The sequence below is a fragment of the Protopterus annectens genome, chromosome 10.part0, assembly GCF_019279795.1.
Source record: "Protopterus annectens isolate FY-2018-M chromosome 10.part0, PAN1.0, whole genome shotgun sequence".
Taxonomy (NCBI): Eukaryota; Metazoa; Chordata; order Ceratodontiformes; family Protopteridae; genus Protopterus; species Protopterus annectens.
This window is the reverse complement of record NC_056744.1, coordinates 609,489,507-609,506,353: the sequence shown is the minus strand read 5'-3', so window position 1 is coordinate 609,506,353 and position 16,847 is coordinate 609,489,507. Positions and strand designations below refer to the sequence as shown.

General features: G+C 43.7%; 1 protein-coding gene across 1 annotated transcript in view; it reads right to left on the bottom strand.

Annotated features, from left to right (window-relative positions):
* Positions 1 to 16,847, bottom strand: part of IPO13 (importin 13) — a gene marked incomplete in the record, with an annotated part of 1,347,960 nt that overhangs the window by 237,231 nt on the left and 1,093,882 nt on the right. The window contains 1 exon segment of the mRNA XM_044085442.1: positions 13,805 to 13,871. Coding sequence (XP_043941377.1) covers positions 13,805 to 13,871 — 67 coding nt within the window.

Sequence of the window (16,847 nt, the reverse complement as noted above, 5' to 3'; positions counted from 1 at the left end):
TGGGGTTGGCAGAGTGTGGAAATAAAATTTGTATCCCTGGGACACTATGTTGAGGACCCATCGGTCATTGGTAATAAAGACCCAGTTGTTTGCATGGAAGGAGAGTTTTCCTCCTAGGAGCACAAGCAAGTGGGCAGAGGTAAGGGGTGGAGGTGTAAAGTCATTGTGAGTTCTTGCCATAAGGGGGTGGCTTAGCACTCCTTGTTTTTGAAGAGGAGGAACTCTATTCCTTAGATCTCTGCATTCCCTGGGACTGCTGCCTGGGGGCTCTGCTTCTGCTGGGTCTTGGCTGAGCTGGACTGGAGGGGGCCGAAAAGGACCAGTGCTTGGAGGGGCAATGCCTACTGAACCTCAGAGGCTGGACCTGTAAAAAGTCTAACTGTCTGCATAGATTTAGCTTTTTCTTAAATCTTTTTTAAGACCTCTTCTGTCTTGGTACCAAACAAATTGTCTTTGTTCAATGGTGTGTCCAATCATTTTGATTTACATGGCCTGTTCCTTAAGCCAAGCATGCCTTCTAAGGACAGAACCAGTGACTGCTGCCCTGTATGCTTCTAGGGCATCAAAACTACATTGCAAGGTGTGCTTAGTAACTTGGCTTGCAGAATGCATAAGCTCTTGTAATTCTTTATTTTCTGCACAAGCAGGAAATTTTTTTGTTTGAGGAGTTCCATGGTATGCTGCTGATATTTCAGCATGTGCAACTGACAATTTAGTGCTCTAATAGCAAGAGTTGCAGAGGTGTCTACTTTTTTACCCCATCTGTCTAAAGCTCAGGAATCCCTGTCTGAGGGGTGGGATTCTTAGCTGAGGTTGCTTTAATTCCTTCAGGTCCTTGGGTCAGCAGTAGAATTTTTGAAAAGGAATTTGTGAGAGTCAGGGACTCTGTAGTACCTGTCAGGTTTCCTGGGAGCAGGAGGAAGGGTGTCAGGAGTCAAACTGGATTCCATGAAAACATCATCCACAACATCCAGGACAGGAGGAATGGCTAATGGTCTGTGCTGTGGTAAATCTAAGAATTCCTCGAGTCTCTTTTTTGACAGAGGATAGTCCTGACATTCCCATTGGAAATGCTCCCTTAAAGTATGTAGATTTTCACCAAATGAAAAATCCTCGGGAGGAGAGGCAGAAGGAATGGATTCCTCTGCATCAGAATCCTCATAAGTAGAGTGGGGTTGCATGGCTTCATATTCAGAAACCTCAGAGTCATCAGACTCCTGTTCAGATAAAACTACTGGGGACAAGTCTCTTTCTTTTGGAAGGGGTAGTCTGTCTTCCCCTAATAAGCATAATAAGGTCATCCACCATTTTAAACATTTGAGATTGAGGCATGGAAGCAGGTGCCTGAGCTTGGGTCATCAGTTTTTTAGGTGTAGTTCATACCCTGGGCCTTAGAAACTCGGTAGTTTTAGAAAGAACTGAAGACACGGAAGAAGTCATCGGTTTGTGTCAAGTATCGGTAGTGCAAAGAAATTCCTCAGAAGCCGGTGCCTACTCAGCAGCTCTGGACCCATCCAAGGTAGAGACATCTGCTGGATCCTTAGTCGAAGAAGAGTCTCGCATCATTCCGGACTCCGAACAGGTCTCGGTAGCGGCCTGTGAATCCATAGAAGTGGACATCAGGGGCTGCGAAAGCGCCTCACTGAGGAGGACCGGAGACTAGCTTAATGGAAGCGTTGTCGGCAGTTTTGAACCTGTGTGGTCTCTGTATTTATCCTTACATTTTTTCAGAAGATCGGTAGTCGGATGGCTTACCGAAGCCATATCAGAATATGAGGACAGAGTGAAAATATTTAGCTACAATAAGGGCTCGACGGCATATAGTTCTGGCATTGAACAAAGCACAAAAGCGACAGCGAGGGACGTCGTGGTCTGGGCTTAGACAGGTGACGAAGTAAGAATGGAAGTCTGTGTGGTATTTACTTTCCACAGGCGAGACAACTGTTAACTTTTTATGACATCTGTTAAAGCAAAAAAAAAAGGATCCCCAACAGGGTATTTAGCTTTAGAAGACTTCAACTTCAATCCGGAAATGAAAATTCGGGTACCAGCCGACTGGCACTCGTGCAAACTGCTTCTGCTTCTGGCTCCTCGGCAAGAAAGACTGATTGATTGTAATGGCATCGGTTGCCTGATTTTATACCACTGACGAGGTGACGTCAGTCCTGGATCGACAGCAACCGACGCAGAAATACTAAGCCTCTGGTATTTGGGCCGACTGAGGGCTACCGCTGGCAGGATAACCCAAGTGTGAGGACTGCAACAGTGAAAAATGAAGAACATTGCGTACACAAAGAGAGAGTTCCAGGGGAAGGTCAAGGCATCCACCTTTCATGCTAGGAGGTGATACTCCCTCATATAGAACTTTTGCAGCTGGTGGTTGAGGTGCAAGGCAGAGAGATTCAATTTCGGAGTCCCACACTCCTGTGTAATTGGCAGAAATATTTCCCCTGTGGAGCTGCCATTCATGGGGGTCCTGTAAGTTTCTGCTTAGGTGGTCTGCCAAGGTGTTGTTGGCCCCTGGTAGGTACTGGGCAATTAGGTGTAGATCCATGGAGGTGGCTGTAAGCCAGAGGCTCATGGCTAACCTGCACAGGTGTGGTAAGACTGGGTCCCCCCGCTTGTTGATATACCACATTACTGTGGTGTTGTCTGTTTTTATAAGGAGAATCCCTGGTCTGAGATGGGGCTTGAAAGATGTCAAAGCCTTTTGTACTGCCATCATTTCTTTCTGACTGATGTGCAAATGTAGTTGCTGGGCATCCCAAAGACCTTGGGTGCACCTGCCAAGCAATGTCTGAGGTGTCAGTGGTGATGGTCTGGCCGGAAGGGCAGAGGATGAAGGGAAGACCCCTATTCCTGGCACAGGCCTCTGCCCACCAGAGAAACTCGGTCCTTTTACATGGGATCAGAGAGAGAGAGGTCTCTAGGGACTGAGCGTGCTGGCACCAAAGGTTCTTTAAATACCACTGAAGTTTTCTCATGTGAAGCCTGGCCAGAGGAATGAGAAGGATGCAAGATGCCATGTATCCCAGGGCTTGCAGGAACTTCCTCACAGTGACGTGACTTCTGGAAGCCAGCTGAGTAAAGTAAAGAAGAGTGGCAGGAAGCTCGGCTTTTCTGGGGATAGGAAGGCCGTTTGGGATGCTGTGCCTAGCACTGCTCCCAAGAAAATGATCTTCCCTGGTGGGATGTTGCTTTGATTTCTTCTCATTGATGGTGAACCCTAGGAAAGTTAGGAGTGATTTGACAAAGAGAAGGTCCTGGAGCAGCTTTTCTTTGCACTCTGCCTGAATGAGGCTGTCCTCCAGGTAAGGGTAAATCTGTACAGTTCTCTGCCTGCAGAATGCTATGGCTGGGGCCAAGCATTTGGTGAATACTCTGTGAGCAGTAGATAAGCCAAAGGGCAGCACAGAGAACTGAAAGTGTTGTGAGCCTGCTCTGAAGCGCAGGAATTTCCTGCATGATTCCCTGATGGGGATGTGGAGGTAGGCATCTTTTAGGTATTGGGTCACTAGCCAGGCATTTTTTGTTAGCATAGGCAGCAGCTGCTGCAAAGTTAGCATTGTGAATCTGGGGACCACCAGGGAGATGTTCAGAATGGATAGATCCAGGATGGGGCGCCAAGTGCCCTCTTTTCTGGAAACAATGAATAGTCTGGAATAAAAGCCTTTGCCTGTTTGATCTGAGGGGACAGGTTCCACTGCACCCTAGGATATGAGAGTTTGGACCTGTTTCAATGCCTCTGCCCACTCATTTGGAGGTAGGTCTGGGTACCCTCTTGGGATTGATAGTAAAATGAAAAAAAGGCTTCCACCACAGCAAAATGTTCACTGAGAAATTCTGTTAAAATGTAGGCTTTAATAAAATGAAGAAATAAAAAGCACAAATTGTGCTGTTCAAGTTGCAGGTCAAACAGGATAAGCGCTTTCAGTTAAAAAACCTTCTTCAGATCCTAGTGTGTAGACCTGACTTACTGCTGTTAAATAAAGATCCTTAATTGCTCAACCAATCACATACAGCAATCAGATGCACGCCTTCCTTATCTTACCTGAGATTGCTGTATGTGATTGGTTGAGCAATTAAGGATCTTTATTTAACAGCAGTAAGTCAGGTCTACACACTAGGATCTGAAGAAGGTTTTTTAAACTGAAAGCGCTTATCCTGTTTGACCTGCAACTTGAACAGCACAATTTGTGCTTTTTATTTCTTCATTTTATTAAAGCCTACATTTTAACAGAATTTCTCAGTGAACTTTTTGCTGTGGTGGAAGCTTTTTTTTCATTTTACTATTTTTGCCTATTAAGGCTTCCTCTGGAGGTGGTTTTTGGTTTGATTGTTTGTTTGTCTTGGGATTGATAGTTCGCTGAAAGAGAATTTGTATCCCTGAAAAATTATCTTTAAGACCCATTGGTCTTTTGTTACAGAAAAAGTACAGTTTTGTACCTACCATAAATGTAGATGTTCGAGGATCTACATTGCTGCAGTCATGACCTGTGGGTAGTCCGCTGTCCTCGGTCGGCCCGAATACCAAAGGGCTAGGCTGGCGTCGGTCATTGTCGCTTAGAGCTGACGTCAGTACGCAGTAGTACTTAAGCGCATGTCCGACGCCATATCCTCAGTCTTTCTTGCCCCAGATGTCAGAAGGCCTAAAAAGAAAGGCCAAAGCCAAAAATAGGAAATGCCCAACAACCCCCAGTGTGGAAATAAAAAATATCTCCAAAAGAAAACCAGCAACCCCAACCTATAGAGTGGAAGGAGGGAGGGAAAATTGGACTGCAGCAATGTAGATCCTCGAACATCTACATTTATGGTAGGTACAAAACTGTACTATGTTCTTCGTCTCACATTGCTGCAGTCATGACCTGTGGGTAGAATCCCAAAGCAAAGGAAAAGGGAGGCTGGCAAATTACAAAGCATTAGGAGCTGCTAACAAGCCCTGTAAAACTGCAGTGGCAAACTCAGCCCTGGACTTGGAATAGAGAGGGAGATGGTCATGCTTAGTGAAAGTGTGTACAGAACTCCAAGTAGCTGCCTCCAAAATATCCTTAGTAGCTACACCCCTCAAAAAAGCAGTAGAAGTGGCAGTAGCCCTAGTAGAATGAGGCCTGATTCCAGCAGGAACATCCTTCCCATGATGAGAATAACAAAAAGCAATACAATGACCAATCCACTTTGAAATAGTCTGCTTAGAAACAGCTTTCCCCTGTGAACTCAAAGCAAAAGAAACAAATAACTGTTGAGTCTGTCTAAACTCCTTAGTTCTGCTCAAGTAGTAACGTAACTGCCTGTGGATATCCAAAGAATGCAAGACTTTTTCCCCTTTATTTTGGGGATCAGCATAAAAAGTAGGCAAATGAATAGACTGATTCAAGGCCACACTAGAGATCACTTTAGGCATAAAAGTAGGGTTAGTCTGCAAAGAAACTCTATAGACTGATTCAAGGCCACACACTAGAAATCACTTTAGGCATAAAAGTAGGGTTAGTCCGCAAAGAAACTCTATCCTTATGGAATATCAAAAAAGGTTCAACTGCCATGAGAGCCTGCAATTCAGATACCCTCCTAGCAGAAGTAATGGCCAACAGAAAAACAGTCTTCCAAGACAGAAACTTCAGTTCAGACGTAGCTGCAGGTTCAAAAGGAGGTAAAGTAAGTTTCTCCAAAACAAAATTGAGATCCCAGGAAGGAGTAGGAGCTCTACGTGGGGGTCTTATATTCTTTGCCCCTCTAAGAAATTGTTTGAACAAAGGATGAGAAAATAAAGGAGGGTCACAATCATAGTGAGCAGAAATGGCTGCAGCATGAACCTTCACAGAAGAGAATGACAAACCCTTGTCCAGTAATTCAGTAAGATACTGTAGTGCAAAACTCAAATTAGGCACTGAAACATCAAAACCCTTTGCAGTGCTCCAAAGAAAAAATCTCTTCCATTTATCAGCATAAACTTTTCTAGTGCTAGGCCGCCTGGCTTCCAAAATGACATCTAAAACCTGTTGAGGAAGCTGAGACCCCACCGGCTCCATCACAGAATACGCCAGGCTGTCAGATGGAGGGACTGCACCTGAACATTGAGAAAATGATTGTTTGACTGGGACAACAAATGAGGAACCTGTGGCAGAGGCCAAGGAGGCTCCTGGATTAAACTCCTCAGCAGAGGATACCAATGTTGATGTGGCCAATCTGGTGCTATTAGAATCATGCAAGGCTTGTCCCGTCTGACTTTCAAGAGTACCTTGGGAAGAAGAGGCAGAGGAAGAAAAGCATAAACGTGAAGGTTGTTCCAAATGAAAGATAGAGCATCCACTTTCCAAGCATCTGGGTGGAACATCTTTGTGCAAAATTTTGGAAGTTGAAAATTCAGTGGAGAAGCGAACAGATCTATGTCTGGAGTTCCCCAAGCCACAGTCAATTGTTTGAAAATCTGAGGATCCAGTTTCCACTCGTGGGGATCCACCATTTGTCTGCTCAAAATATCTGCTAGGGAGTTCTGTGCTCCTGGCAGAAACCTTGCTTGAAGATTGATTCGCAAACTCAGAGCAGTCTCCCATAGAATCATTGCTTGTCTGCAAAGAGGGTAGGAATGGGTTCCCCCCTGCTTGTTGATGTACCACATGACTGTTGTGTTGTCTGTTTGGATCAACACCTGTCCTGGCTGTAGTAGGTCCTTGAAGGCCATCAAGGCAAATTGAACTGCTAACATCTCCTTCATGTTGATATGTAAATGTAGTAGTTTGGGAGGCCACATGTCTTGAATCCATTTTCCATTGAAGTGTGCTCCCCAAGCCAAGTCCGAGGCATCCGTCGTTAGGATCTGACTCCTCTGGTCGGGTCACAGAGAGTCCTTTGTTTAGGTGACATTCCTGAGCCCACCACAGGAATTCTTTCTGGATGCAAGGTATAATCCGAATGACAGTGTCCAAACCGTGGCAGTGTTGAGCCCACACACTTTTGAGATACCATTGTAGCTTCCTCATATGCAGTTTGGCATTGGGAAGTACTAGAATGCAAGATGCCATGAACCCCAAGGCTTGGAGGACTGTCCTTGCAGTCAGCCTGGACATTACTGATAACTGCTGGAAGTAGAGAGTAAGAGTTCTTTGTTTGTCCGGGGTCAGAAATGCCATCTGAGAAGCTGTATTCAGTCTCACACCCAGAAAGCACATGTCCTGAGAGGGCACTAGACTGGACTTTATTTCGTTCACAGAATACCCTAGGCACCTTAAAACTGCCATTACATACTGGAGATGCTGTAGTAAATTGTCTTTGTTTTGAGCAAGAATCAGGCAATCGTCCAAATAAGGATAAATTTGTATTCCTCTCTGTCTGAAGAAAGCAATCACAGGAGCCAGAACTTTTGTGAACACCCTGGGCGCAGTAGATAAGCCAAAGGGCAATGCAGAGAACTGACAATGAGAAGTACCAGCCCGAAATCTCAGGAATCTCCTGCAACTGGGCCTGATAGGGATGTGAAGATAGGCCTCTGAGATCCAGGGTTACCATCCAGTGATCTTTGCCTATCATAGGCAGAAGTTGTTGTAATGTTAACATCTTGAACTTTGGAATTTCTAGGTAGGTGTTGAGAATGGACAAATCCAGAATTGGCCTCCAAGTGTTTCCTTTCTTTGGCACTAGGAATAGACGGGAATAAAATCCTAGGCCTACTTCTGTCGGAGGGACCACCTGAATTGCCTCCATCTGCAAAAGTAAAGAAATTTGCACCTGAGCCTCCAGCCTTTGCTGAGGAGGCACATCCGGCATGCCTTTGAAAGAAGGAAAAGTGTGAAAATAAAACTTGTAACCTCGATTTATTATATCCAACACCCATTTGTCTTGGGTGACCAAAATCCAGTTTTGTTTGAAAAGTCCCAACTTTCCTCCTAGAGGAGCTGCCAGTAAAGAAGGGTCTGGCAGCGGAAGATACAGGTCATTGGGTCTGCTTACGAAAGGGCTGACCCCTGCCCTCACCAGAAGACTGTGCAGGAGAACTCCAAGTCCTAGGTCTGAAAGAACCCTGAGCGTGAGCCCTGCCTCTACCACGTCTAGACCTACCCTTAGGCTGATAATCCGAAGAAGGATAAGACCATCCCCTAGCAGGCCAATTCCTACTAAACTTAGGGGGCTGCACCTGCAAAAAATCCTTGACCGTCTGCATAGACTTAGCCTTATCTTCCATCTTTTTCAAAACTGATTCCACAGGAGGACCAAAAAGTACTTCAGATTGAAGAGGAGCATCCAAAATCCGAGCCTTTACATGTTCTGACAAATTTTGATCCTTAAGCCAGGCATGTCTACGAATAACTGAACCTGTAGCAGCCACCCTAGAAGAAGCCTGAAGAGCATCAAAACCACACTGCAAAGAATGTTTGCCAACTTGATCTGATGCATGAACCAACTCCTGGAGCTCCTTACACTCTATACCCTCAGATAAAGCATCCACCTTAGATTTCAATTGGCCTAATAAAAAGTTCTGATACTTCAGCATATGAAATTGGCAATTCAAAGCCCTCATAGCTAACATAGAGGAGGTGTACACTTTTTTCCCCCACCTATCTAACGCTCTAGAATCTTTATCCAAAGGGACTGGATTCTTAGCCACAGAAGCTCTAACACCCTTCGGGCCTTGAATAATAGTTTCCGGATCAGCTCTAGGACTCTTGTACAAATACTTATGTGCCTCTGGAAGTCTGTAATACCTGTCTGGCTTAACAGGGGCCGGAGGCAGAGAATCAGGATTAAGGGAAGATTCAGAAAAAACATCCTGAACAACATCTAAGACAGGAGGAATAGCCAAGGGCCTATGTTGTGGCAGAAACAAAAATTCCCTAAGCCTTTTCCGAGAAACTGAAAAATCTTGACCTTCCCACTTGAAATGCTCCCTCATGGTATGTAAAGTTTCAGAAAAAGAAAAATCTTCTGGAGGAGAAGCAGAAAGACAGGAGTCCTCTGCATCCGAATCAGAATAGGAAGGGAAATCCTGAATTTCTTCAGCAGACGAATCAGAGTAGTCTGAGGAATGATCCATTCCCTCTAAATCTGCCTCCACCCTAGGCCTCTTCTCTGGGGGGGGGCATAGAACCCCTGATCAAAGTAATCAAGTCCTCCGCCATTTTCAACATATGCTTTTTAGGAACAGGGGCTGGAGAGCTAGAAGTATGACCAGGGCCAACAAGACCAGATTTGGCTTTAGCATGGCCTTTAGCCACTGAAGTAGAAGGCCTAATAACCTTTTGTAAGGATGGAACTACAGAAACCTGAGAAGCACCCTCGGCCTGGCCTAACTCCTGGGAGGCCAACTCCTGTAAAAGTAAAGGTTCCCCCTGGGATTCAGCCGAACCCTCGGCAGGATCCACAGATTCAACCGGAGGCTCCGAAGAACCGGCGTCCGCAACGGACGACTCATCCGGTTTAGACCTCAAAGATTTATCCTTATGCTTTTTAGCGGTAGCGGGCGTCGGAGGATCCGACGGCATGTTATAGTTACACCACTTACCGAAAACAAGCCTGGCACAGTCTAACCTTCGTTTAATGGTGCGCTTATTAAATCTAGCACAAAAGCGACACCCGACTACGTCGTGCTCAGGTCCTAAGCAAGGAATACAGAAAGAATGATAATCCCTATGAGGTATCTGTTTCCCACAAGAAATGCAATTATTAACTTTTTCTGACATCCGGATAACTGAGGCAAGAAAAGACAAAACATTCCCCAACGGGGTACTTAGCCCAACTTGGTCTTCGGTCTGAAACTCGGTAAATGAAAATTTCAGAACGCCGAACGGCACTTGCAAACGCTGCTTCTGCTTCGGACCACGCGGCAAGAAAGACTGAGGATATGGCGTCGGACATGCGCTTAACTACTACTGCATACTGACGTCAGCTCTAAGCGACAATGACCGACGCCAGCCTAGCCCTTTGGTATTCGGGCCGACCGAGGACAGCGGACTACCCACAGGTCATGACTGCAGCAATGTGAGACGAAGAACATCCAATTGTCTATGAAGAGGGAGAGCATTCTTCCTAGTTTTTGATGAGTGAAGGTAGGGCAGAGTGGGAGTCATTGTGAGTGTTTGCCATAGAAGGTTGGCTTAGAACTCCCTGACTTAGAGACTGAAGTGGTCCATTGTTTGCTTCTCTGGTGGCCCTGGGATAGGGGCCTGGATGATCTGTCCCTGAGTGGCTTACCTTGGCCCTTGTCTGCTAGGTGCAGGGAAGGCCCAGTACTTAGAGGGAAAGATCCTGCTGAATCTAGGAGGTTGAACCTGAAAGAAATATTTTACTGCTTGCATAAGTTTTGCTTTGTCTTCCATCTTTTTAAGCACCTCTTTTGCTTTTTCCCCAAACAAGTGCTCCTTATCTATGGGTGCATCAATAAGCTTAGACTTAACATGATCAGGGAGAGGTTGTTCCTTCAGCCATGCATGTCTCCTAATAACAGATCCCGTCACTGCTGCCCTGCTAGAGGCTTCTAGGGTGTCATATCCACATTGTAATGAGTGTTTGGCCACTTGACAGAGTGCAGTAAATCTGCTCTCTTAAATTGGCACAGTCAGGAAAGGAAGCAATCTTCTGTTTTAATAGTTCCAAAGTGTGTTGTTGATATTTTAACATATGGAATTGACAACTGAGTGCACTGATGGCTAAGGTTGCAGAGGTGTATACTTTTTTACTCCATCCGTTCAGAGCTCTGGAGTATTTGTCAGAAGGAACAGCATTCTTAGCATAACTAGTCTTTGCTCCTTTAGGTCTCTGTGTAATGACCTCTGGGTCTGCAGCAGGATTTCTGTATAGGTATTTGCGAGAATCCGGTATTCTGTAGTACCTGTCAGGTTTACTGGGAGCAGGAGGGAGGTCATCAGTGGCTAAGCTGGATTCATGGAAAACATCATCCACCACTTCTAAAACAGGGGGGATGCCCAGCGGTCTGTGCTGGGGCAGGTCCAGAAACTCTCCAAGTCTTTTCTTAGACTGTGGGAAGTCCTGAAATTCCCACTGGAAATGTTCCCTGAGGGAATGAAGGGTTTCCCCAAAGGAAAGGTCCTCTGGAGGGGAGCTAGAAGGGATGGATTTCTCTCCATCTGAATCCTGATAAGCAGTTAAGGGATGCTGTTCCTCTTCAAAAATTGAATAGTCTGATTCCTCAGAATCCTGTTCTGTCAATTTCTGGAGAAGGGTGCCTTTTCCTTTTAGAAGCTGTGGCCTGAGTACCCCGGATAAGGGAGATGAGATCCTCTGCCCTTTTAAGCATTTGTGCTTGGGGTGGTGGAGCAGTAACAAGATGGTGGCTAGAAGCAGATTTCCTAGGAGTGGCCTGACAGCATCTGTTGGTCTGACAGAAACAGTAGTCGGATGCAAAGATGCCAGTTTTTGTCTAGATTCGGTAGTGCGAAAGGCTTCCTCGGAAGCTGGTGCCTGTGTCACAGCTCCTGACCCAACTGAGGCAGAGACAGCCAAAGGCTCGGAAGACAAAGAAGATTTCTGCGGCATACCTGACTCCGAAAGGGTCTCGGTAGAGGCCTGAGAAAGTGCCTCAATGAATTCTGGAGAACTGGCGACCTGCTTAGAGGTAGCGTCGTCGGAAGGCTTAGCCTTGTGCGGTCTGTCTCTATCTTTAGCTCTATGTTTTTTTGGAATATCCACAGATTGTTAGCTGACAGATGCCATACCGGAATGCGAAAATGGAACACGAAAATAACTGTCTACAAAAAGAGCTCTACTGCGAATGGTTTTCGCATTAAAGAGAGCACAGAACTGGCAATGGGGGACATTGTGGTCTAGGCCTAAACAAGTAACGCAGGAAGAATGGAAGTCTCGGTGTGGGATCTGCTTTCCACAGGCGAGACTATTGCTAACTTTTTTGGACATCGGTTAGTGCAAAAAAAAAAAAAGAATCTCCAACAGGGTACTTAGCTTTAGACGTTTCAGCTGAAATTCAACTTCTGGTAGCGACCGCCCAGCACTCATGAGAACTGCTTCTGCTACAGGCTCCAAGGCAAGAAAGACTGATGTAATGACGTTGGCTGCCTTGCTTTATAGCACTGCCGAACTGACGTCAGACTACAGGCGACTGCAGCCAATGCAAAAAAAACATTGACTCTGGTATTCAGGTGGCTGAGGGTCATCACAGCAAGGATAACCCATAGGTGAGGACTGCAACAGTGAAACACGAAGAACATCAGCTGAAGCTTGCAACCTACATGCAATATAAATATCACCTCTAAAAGATACAAATATGGTGCCAACAGGTACTGTCCACCAAAATACAGAACTTTTTCCACTTGGCCCAGTGCATCTGCTAGATGAAAGATTTTCTGACAGCATCAAACACTTCTGACAGCCCTGACAGATAGCTGACGGGATTAGAGTCTACAGCAGAAGCCAGGTCCCAAACATTAAACACCCCTTAGTGAAAACATGACTTTGCATAATTTTTTATGAATAGAAACTGCCTAAAACCTACTCAGCAGAAACATAGACAACTAATAAAGCCCATACAAGCCAACAGGAACACTACTACATCATAAACACAGCAAATAATGGATAAATGTACACTGGAGGACTGGTTTGTGTAATACAAGAAATATCTTGTACTATACAGTATTCGTGAACATGGCTAATGGCTGTTAAACACGAAGCTCGCTCCTTAAACCAGCAATACAAGACACGTTTTTGTTCTGACTCCGTCTCTTTCACTGTGGTTTCATGTATCACACACAAACTCCACTGTACTGCTCACACCCACGAGTGAGCACCACACACATGTACCTGTGGAAATGAGCTTTCTTATTTAAGTAAGAATAAATAAAAATGCTTGAACAATTAAAGTAAGTCAAACTAAACAGCAACTCTGTTTACTGTAAAAGTAGCTTTTGAATTTCTACAAAGAAAGCAACAATCACTGACAAATCAAAGAAAAAAAAACAGTTGAGATGGTATCAGTGTTATACTGTGGTGGTGGTGCTACTGTAGTGTTGTCGCCTCACAGTAAGATGCTGTCCTGTTCGATTCTCAGCTAGAACGTCTTCTGTGTGGAGACATCCGTGAATGGGCGTACCTTCATTGAAGGTAGTGCGTCATGGCTGGCAACTCGGCACGTAAAAATCCACTGCCAATCATTAGCGGACCGGAGTTCCGCTGTGGCGACCCCTAACTGGGAAAAGCCGAAAGACACAACAACAACATGGCATCAGTGTTGTAACCTACTGACTCATTAATAACTCTGGAAACAGTATGGAAAAATGCTAAAATGTTCTCAAGACTTAAAATTTTTAACTCAGAACTATCAAATGAAAATCACAGACATACAAAAAGAATGCATTTGTACTTTGAAAATGAGCAGATAAATATTTTGCCCTGCAGCTTGGCTGGAATAACTAGATAAAACTATTTCAAAACAGACACAGAAAAAAATATATATAGTGACCCTAAAGCCATGGATTTCAAACGCTTGACTTCTGATGGCTGAATTTCTTGACTACATCTATGAAACTATAAAACAAGGTCATACTCTTTTAGTAAACTTCTGCAGCACCCCACACCATGGGCGTCAGATGTGCTCTGCTGCTACTTTTCAAGATGCTGGTAAAAGTGGAACTTTTTTAATTAATGAAACTTACCTTACTGTTTTATGAAAGTCAAAAAGTAATCAGAGGCAAATTTACACCAATTTTACATCACATTATATATTCTCAGTATTATCACACATACTTTTGCATACATGATCACTGTTCTGACATTCCTCTATAATAACTGGAAAGATGCTGGAATTTTGGTGGTGCACATTACCTGTAGGTGATACCATACTTACCACAATGGAATATAGCTTTCATATCCAGACTTTCAGATAAAAATAGGTCTGGTTTCCTGCGCAGAGCCTGAAATGAAAGAGATCAGTTAATCCCTGTTTAATAATAAGATGCAGTATGTTGTACAGATTAAAGAATTGTTGCAGAATGTGACATTAACTTTTCCTAAAGATCTATTGTTTTTGTTTCAACTAAAAGGAAGACAATGAATACAAACAAAATTTTAATAGTTTGAGAGAAGCTGGAAGAAAGTGTTTTGATGAATATAACCATTTTTACTTGTTCAAACGTACAAGGTTTGTCGAAAACATTAAAAGAAAAACAAAAGCTATGCATAATTATGCAATTAACTGAGCTGGAAATCCCAAACCCTCCACACCACACGCTCCAGAAACCTCAACCTCATTACCACAATCAACAGAACATGCTGGAGGGTTAGGTTCATAACCCAGAGACTGCCCATGCACTGTAAAAGACTTCCCATACATGTCAAGCAGAACACCTCACTGGCCCTCTTCAAGAGGAATCTTGATGAATGGATGGGAAATAGAAAATTCACCCCAGGGATCACTATAATGGCTCTACTTGATAGAGGCACTGGGAACTAACATCAGGCGGCACGATGCCAGGGCACTTCTATTGGCTAGGCTTGTAAAGGCTCCAGGGCTATTGCCTAGTACACACCTATGGAACAGATGACCTATTAGAATTGTTCAGTAAGTAAAACAGTCCCAAGTTGCTTAACACCCTCTCCTTATCCTATAACGTATGACAGTGCCATGCTTCGCAAGATCTGAGGTACTACACACAAAAAAATCCACCAACTACAGCACAGGAAGAGGAGGAATGTGGGTGTTGGGTACTTTATGCAGGGTGAACTTTCTCTTCCAGATCTGTCATTATAGCAAGTACATACATAACCATATCTGGACAGAGGAAATGCATCCTCTGGGTGATCCTCCTTACAGAAACATACCCCATATGGTGTCCTCATAGGAAGATATGGACATCAAATCCTGCTTATAGTGCCCTGTGAAAGTGCTGACAATAAATCAAGTGGCTACTGCATGGCTATCCAGATATATGTTCCTAAAAATCGCATGTATCTCAAATTCTCCTGGCAGAAGCAAGAGCTATGACAAATGATGTCTTCAAAGAAAGGTGTTTCAAATCAAGAAAGGGAGGCAAGGTCAAATTCTTCAACACAAAGAACAAGTCCCAAGACAGTATAGTGTCTCACAGGGAAAGTCTGAGTAAGAATATACCTTTATAAAGGCTTTACAAACCTTTAATTAAGCTAGAGAGCAGGAATTAAACCTTAATGATAATTAAAATGATTGCAAGATGGACTTTGATGGAACAATGACTCGTATCAGAATTAAAAACGCAAAGTCATTCTAGGATGAATGGAACAGAGTCAAAGAAAAGGTATGCCTCTTGTTTGTTGCCCAGGGAAAAAAAGGTCAACTTATTTTTGTTTTACAAGTGTTCAGTTTCTCAGAGGAAGAAATATTTTGGAGCACTGAAAGAGAAAAAGGTGTTAACTGCTAATGGACCTGGAGAAGACACCAAGATTTGCCTAAGGGAATGACTACCAGGGTAAAGCTTGTCTCGTGGATGAGATAGGAACTGTCCTGGACAGAATCACTAGCAAGATGTCACTTGATCTCGGTTTTGTAGCTGTGGTTTATGAGTGGGAGGGAACTATTTAATGTTTTATGACTCACTCTTATGAGTCATTCAGTGTTTTGTGATGCTCTCATTTTTGTTCTACAATTTGTGATTCTCTCTTTTGAGTTTTACTTTTCATAATACACTCGTGTGTTGTTATATATACACACATATAGGGAAGGAAAACAAGCAACAAGGCTTTACCTCCTTTTGGAACAATATCTGAGCCACTGAGGGTGACTACTTATGAGGCATCAATAGACAATGACTGAGCCCATCTAATATGCTGGTTTTCCAAGAAAATAATTGGCTACCAGAAAGCTGTATGGTCCATTCACAAACAATCACAACTTCTCAACCAAAGGAACAGGATAGAGTGCCCACTGTTGTAGGCATATGAAAACCCAAAGGCCCATGAACTTGCTCAGATCCACTCTGAACACTATAAAATTCTGGAGGTTACACAAAGAAAAGGACACCAAGCTGTTGGAAAGAATTTAAAAGAAAGCTACCAGAAATATACGTAGGATGGAAGGGAAGGTATATGACCACACGCAGAGTACTTCTCACTTAAAACCAGATCAGGCAGGGAAACATACTGTTGCTCTAGATCAAACCAGAGAGTTATAAATGGGTCATTCTGAACAGGAAGGACAATGTGAGAATATTGTACTTGCCATATCTCTAAAATGAGGACTGTGGACCCATGGAACGGAGTTCTGGAAGAGCTGTTGCAAGGAGAAGCTAAAGAGCCATTTATGAGAGCATGAATAAGTAGAAAGATAAGTAAGTGGGCAAGACAAGATAGACTTACCAACGTCTACTGCTGTTGAGCTAACAGAATGGATATAATGAGTGGAGGCAATTACTTTTTATTAACTTTGTTTTGCTGGCCTGGTTAGTCTTATTAGGCCTACAGCCTATTTTCAGGGGAGACTCAAAGTAGTACTCATAATGATAAAGGGAAATACCTTTAATAAGGGTTGATACACAATTTCATTCCACTACACTCAATTAACTTACGGCCAGAAAGATGTTAGAAAATGAGAACATTTTTTTTTAAATTGTGGGATGGGTTGTATATTTAGGTTTAAAAATGGAAGAGGAGAACAGTCATTCACATTTCTAATGTTTTACTGGTGAATAGTTGTAGAACTGTGTTTTGTCATGACTTATCTAAGAGTATGTCATTACCACATAATAGACTCCTGCAAGATGTGCTGCATGTAAGGAAAGGAGGCATATGTGCAAAAACTGTACTGCAGAATATTCAAGATGTAGGGAAATGGGACATTTATGGTTAGACTGCAAAGTAGACAGTAATATCAATGTTCAAATCTATATTGTTGATAGGGTTACCAAGGTGGAGGGAAA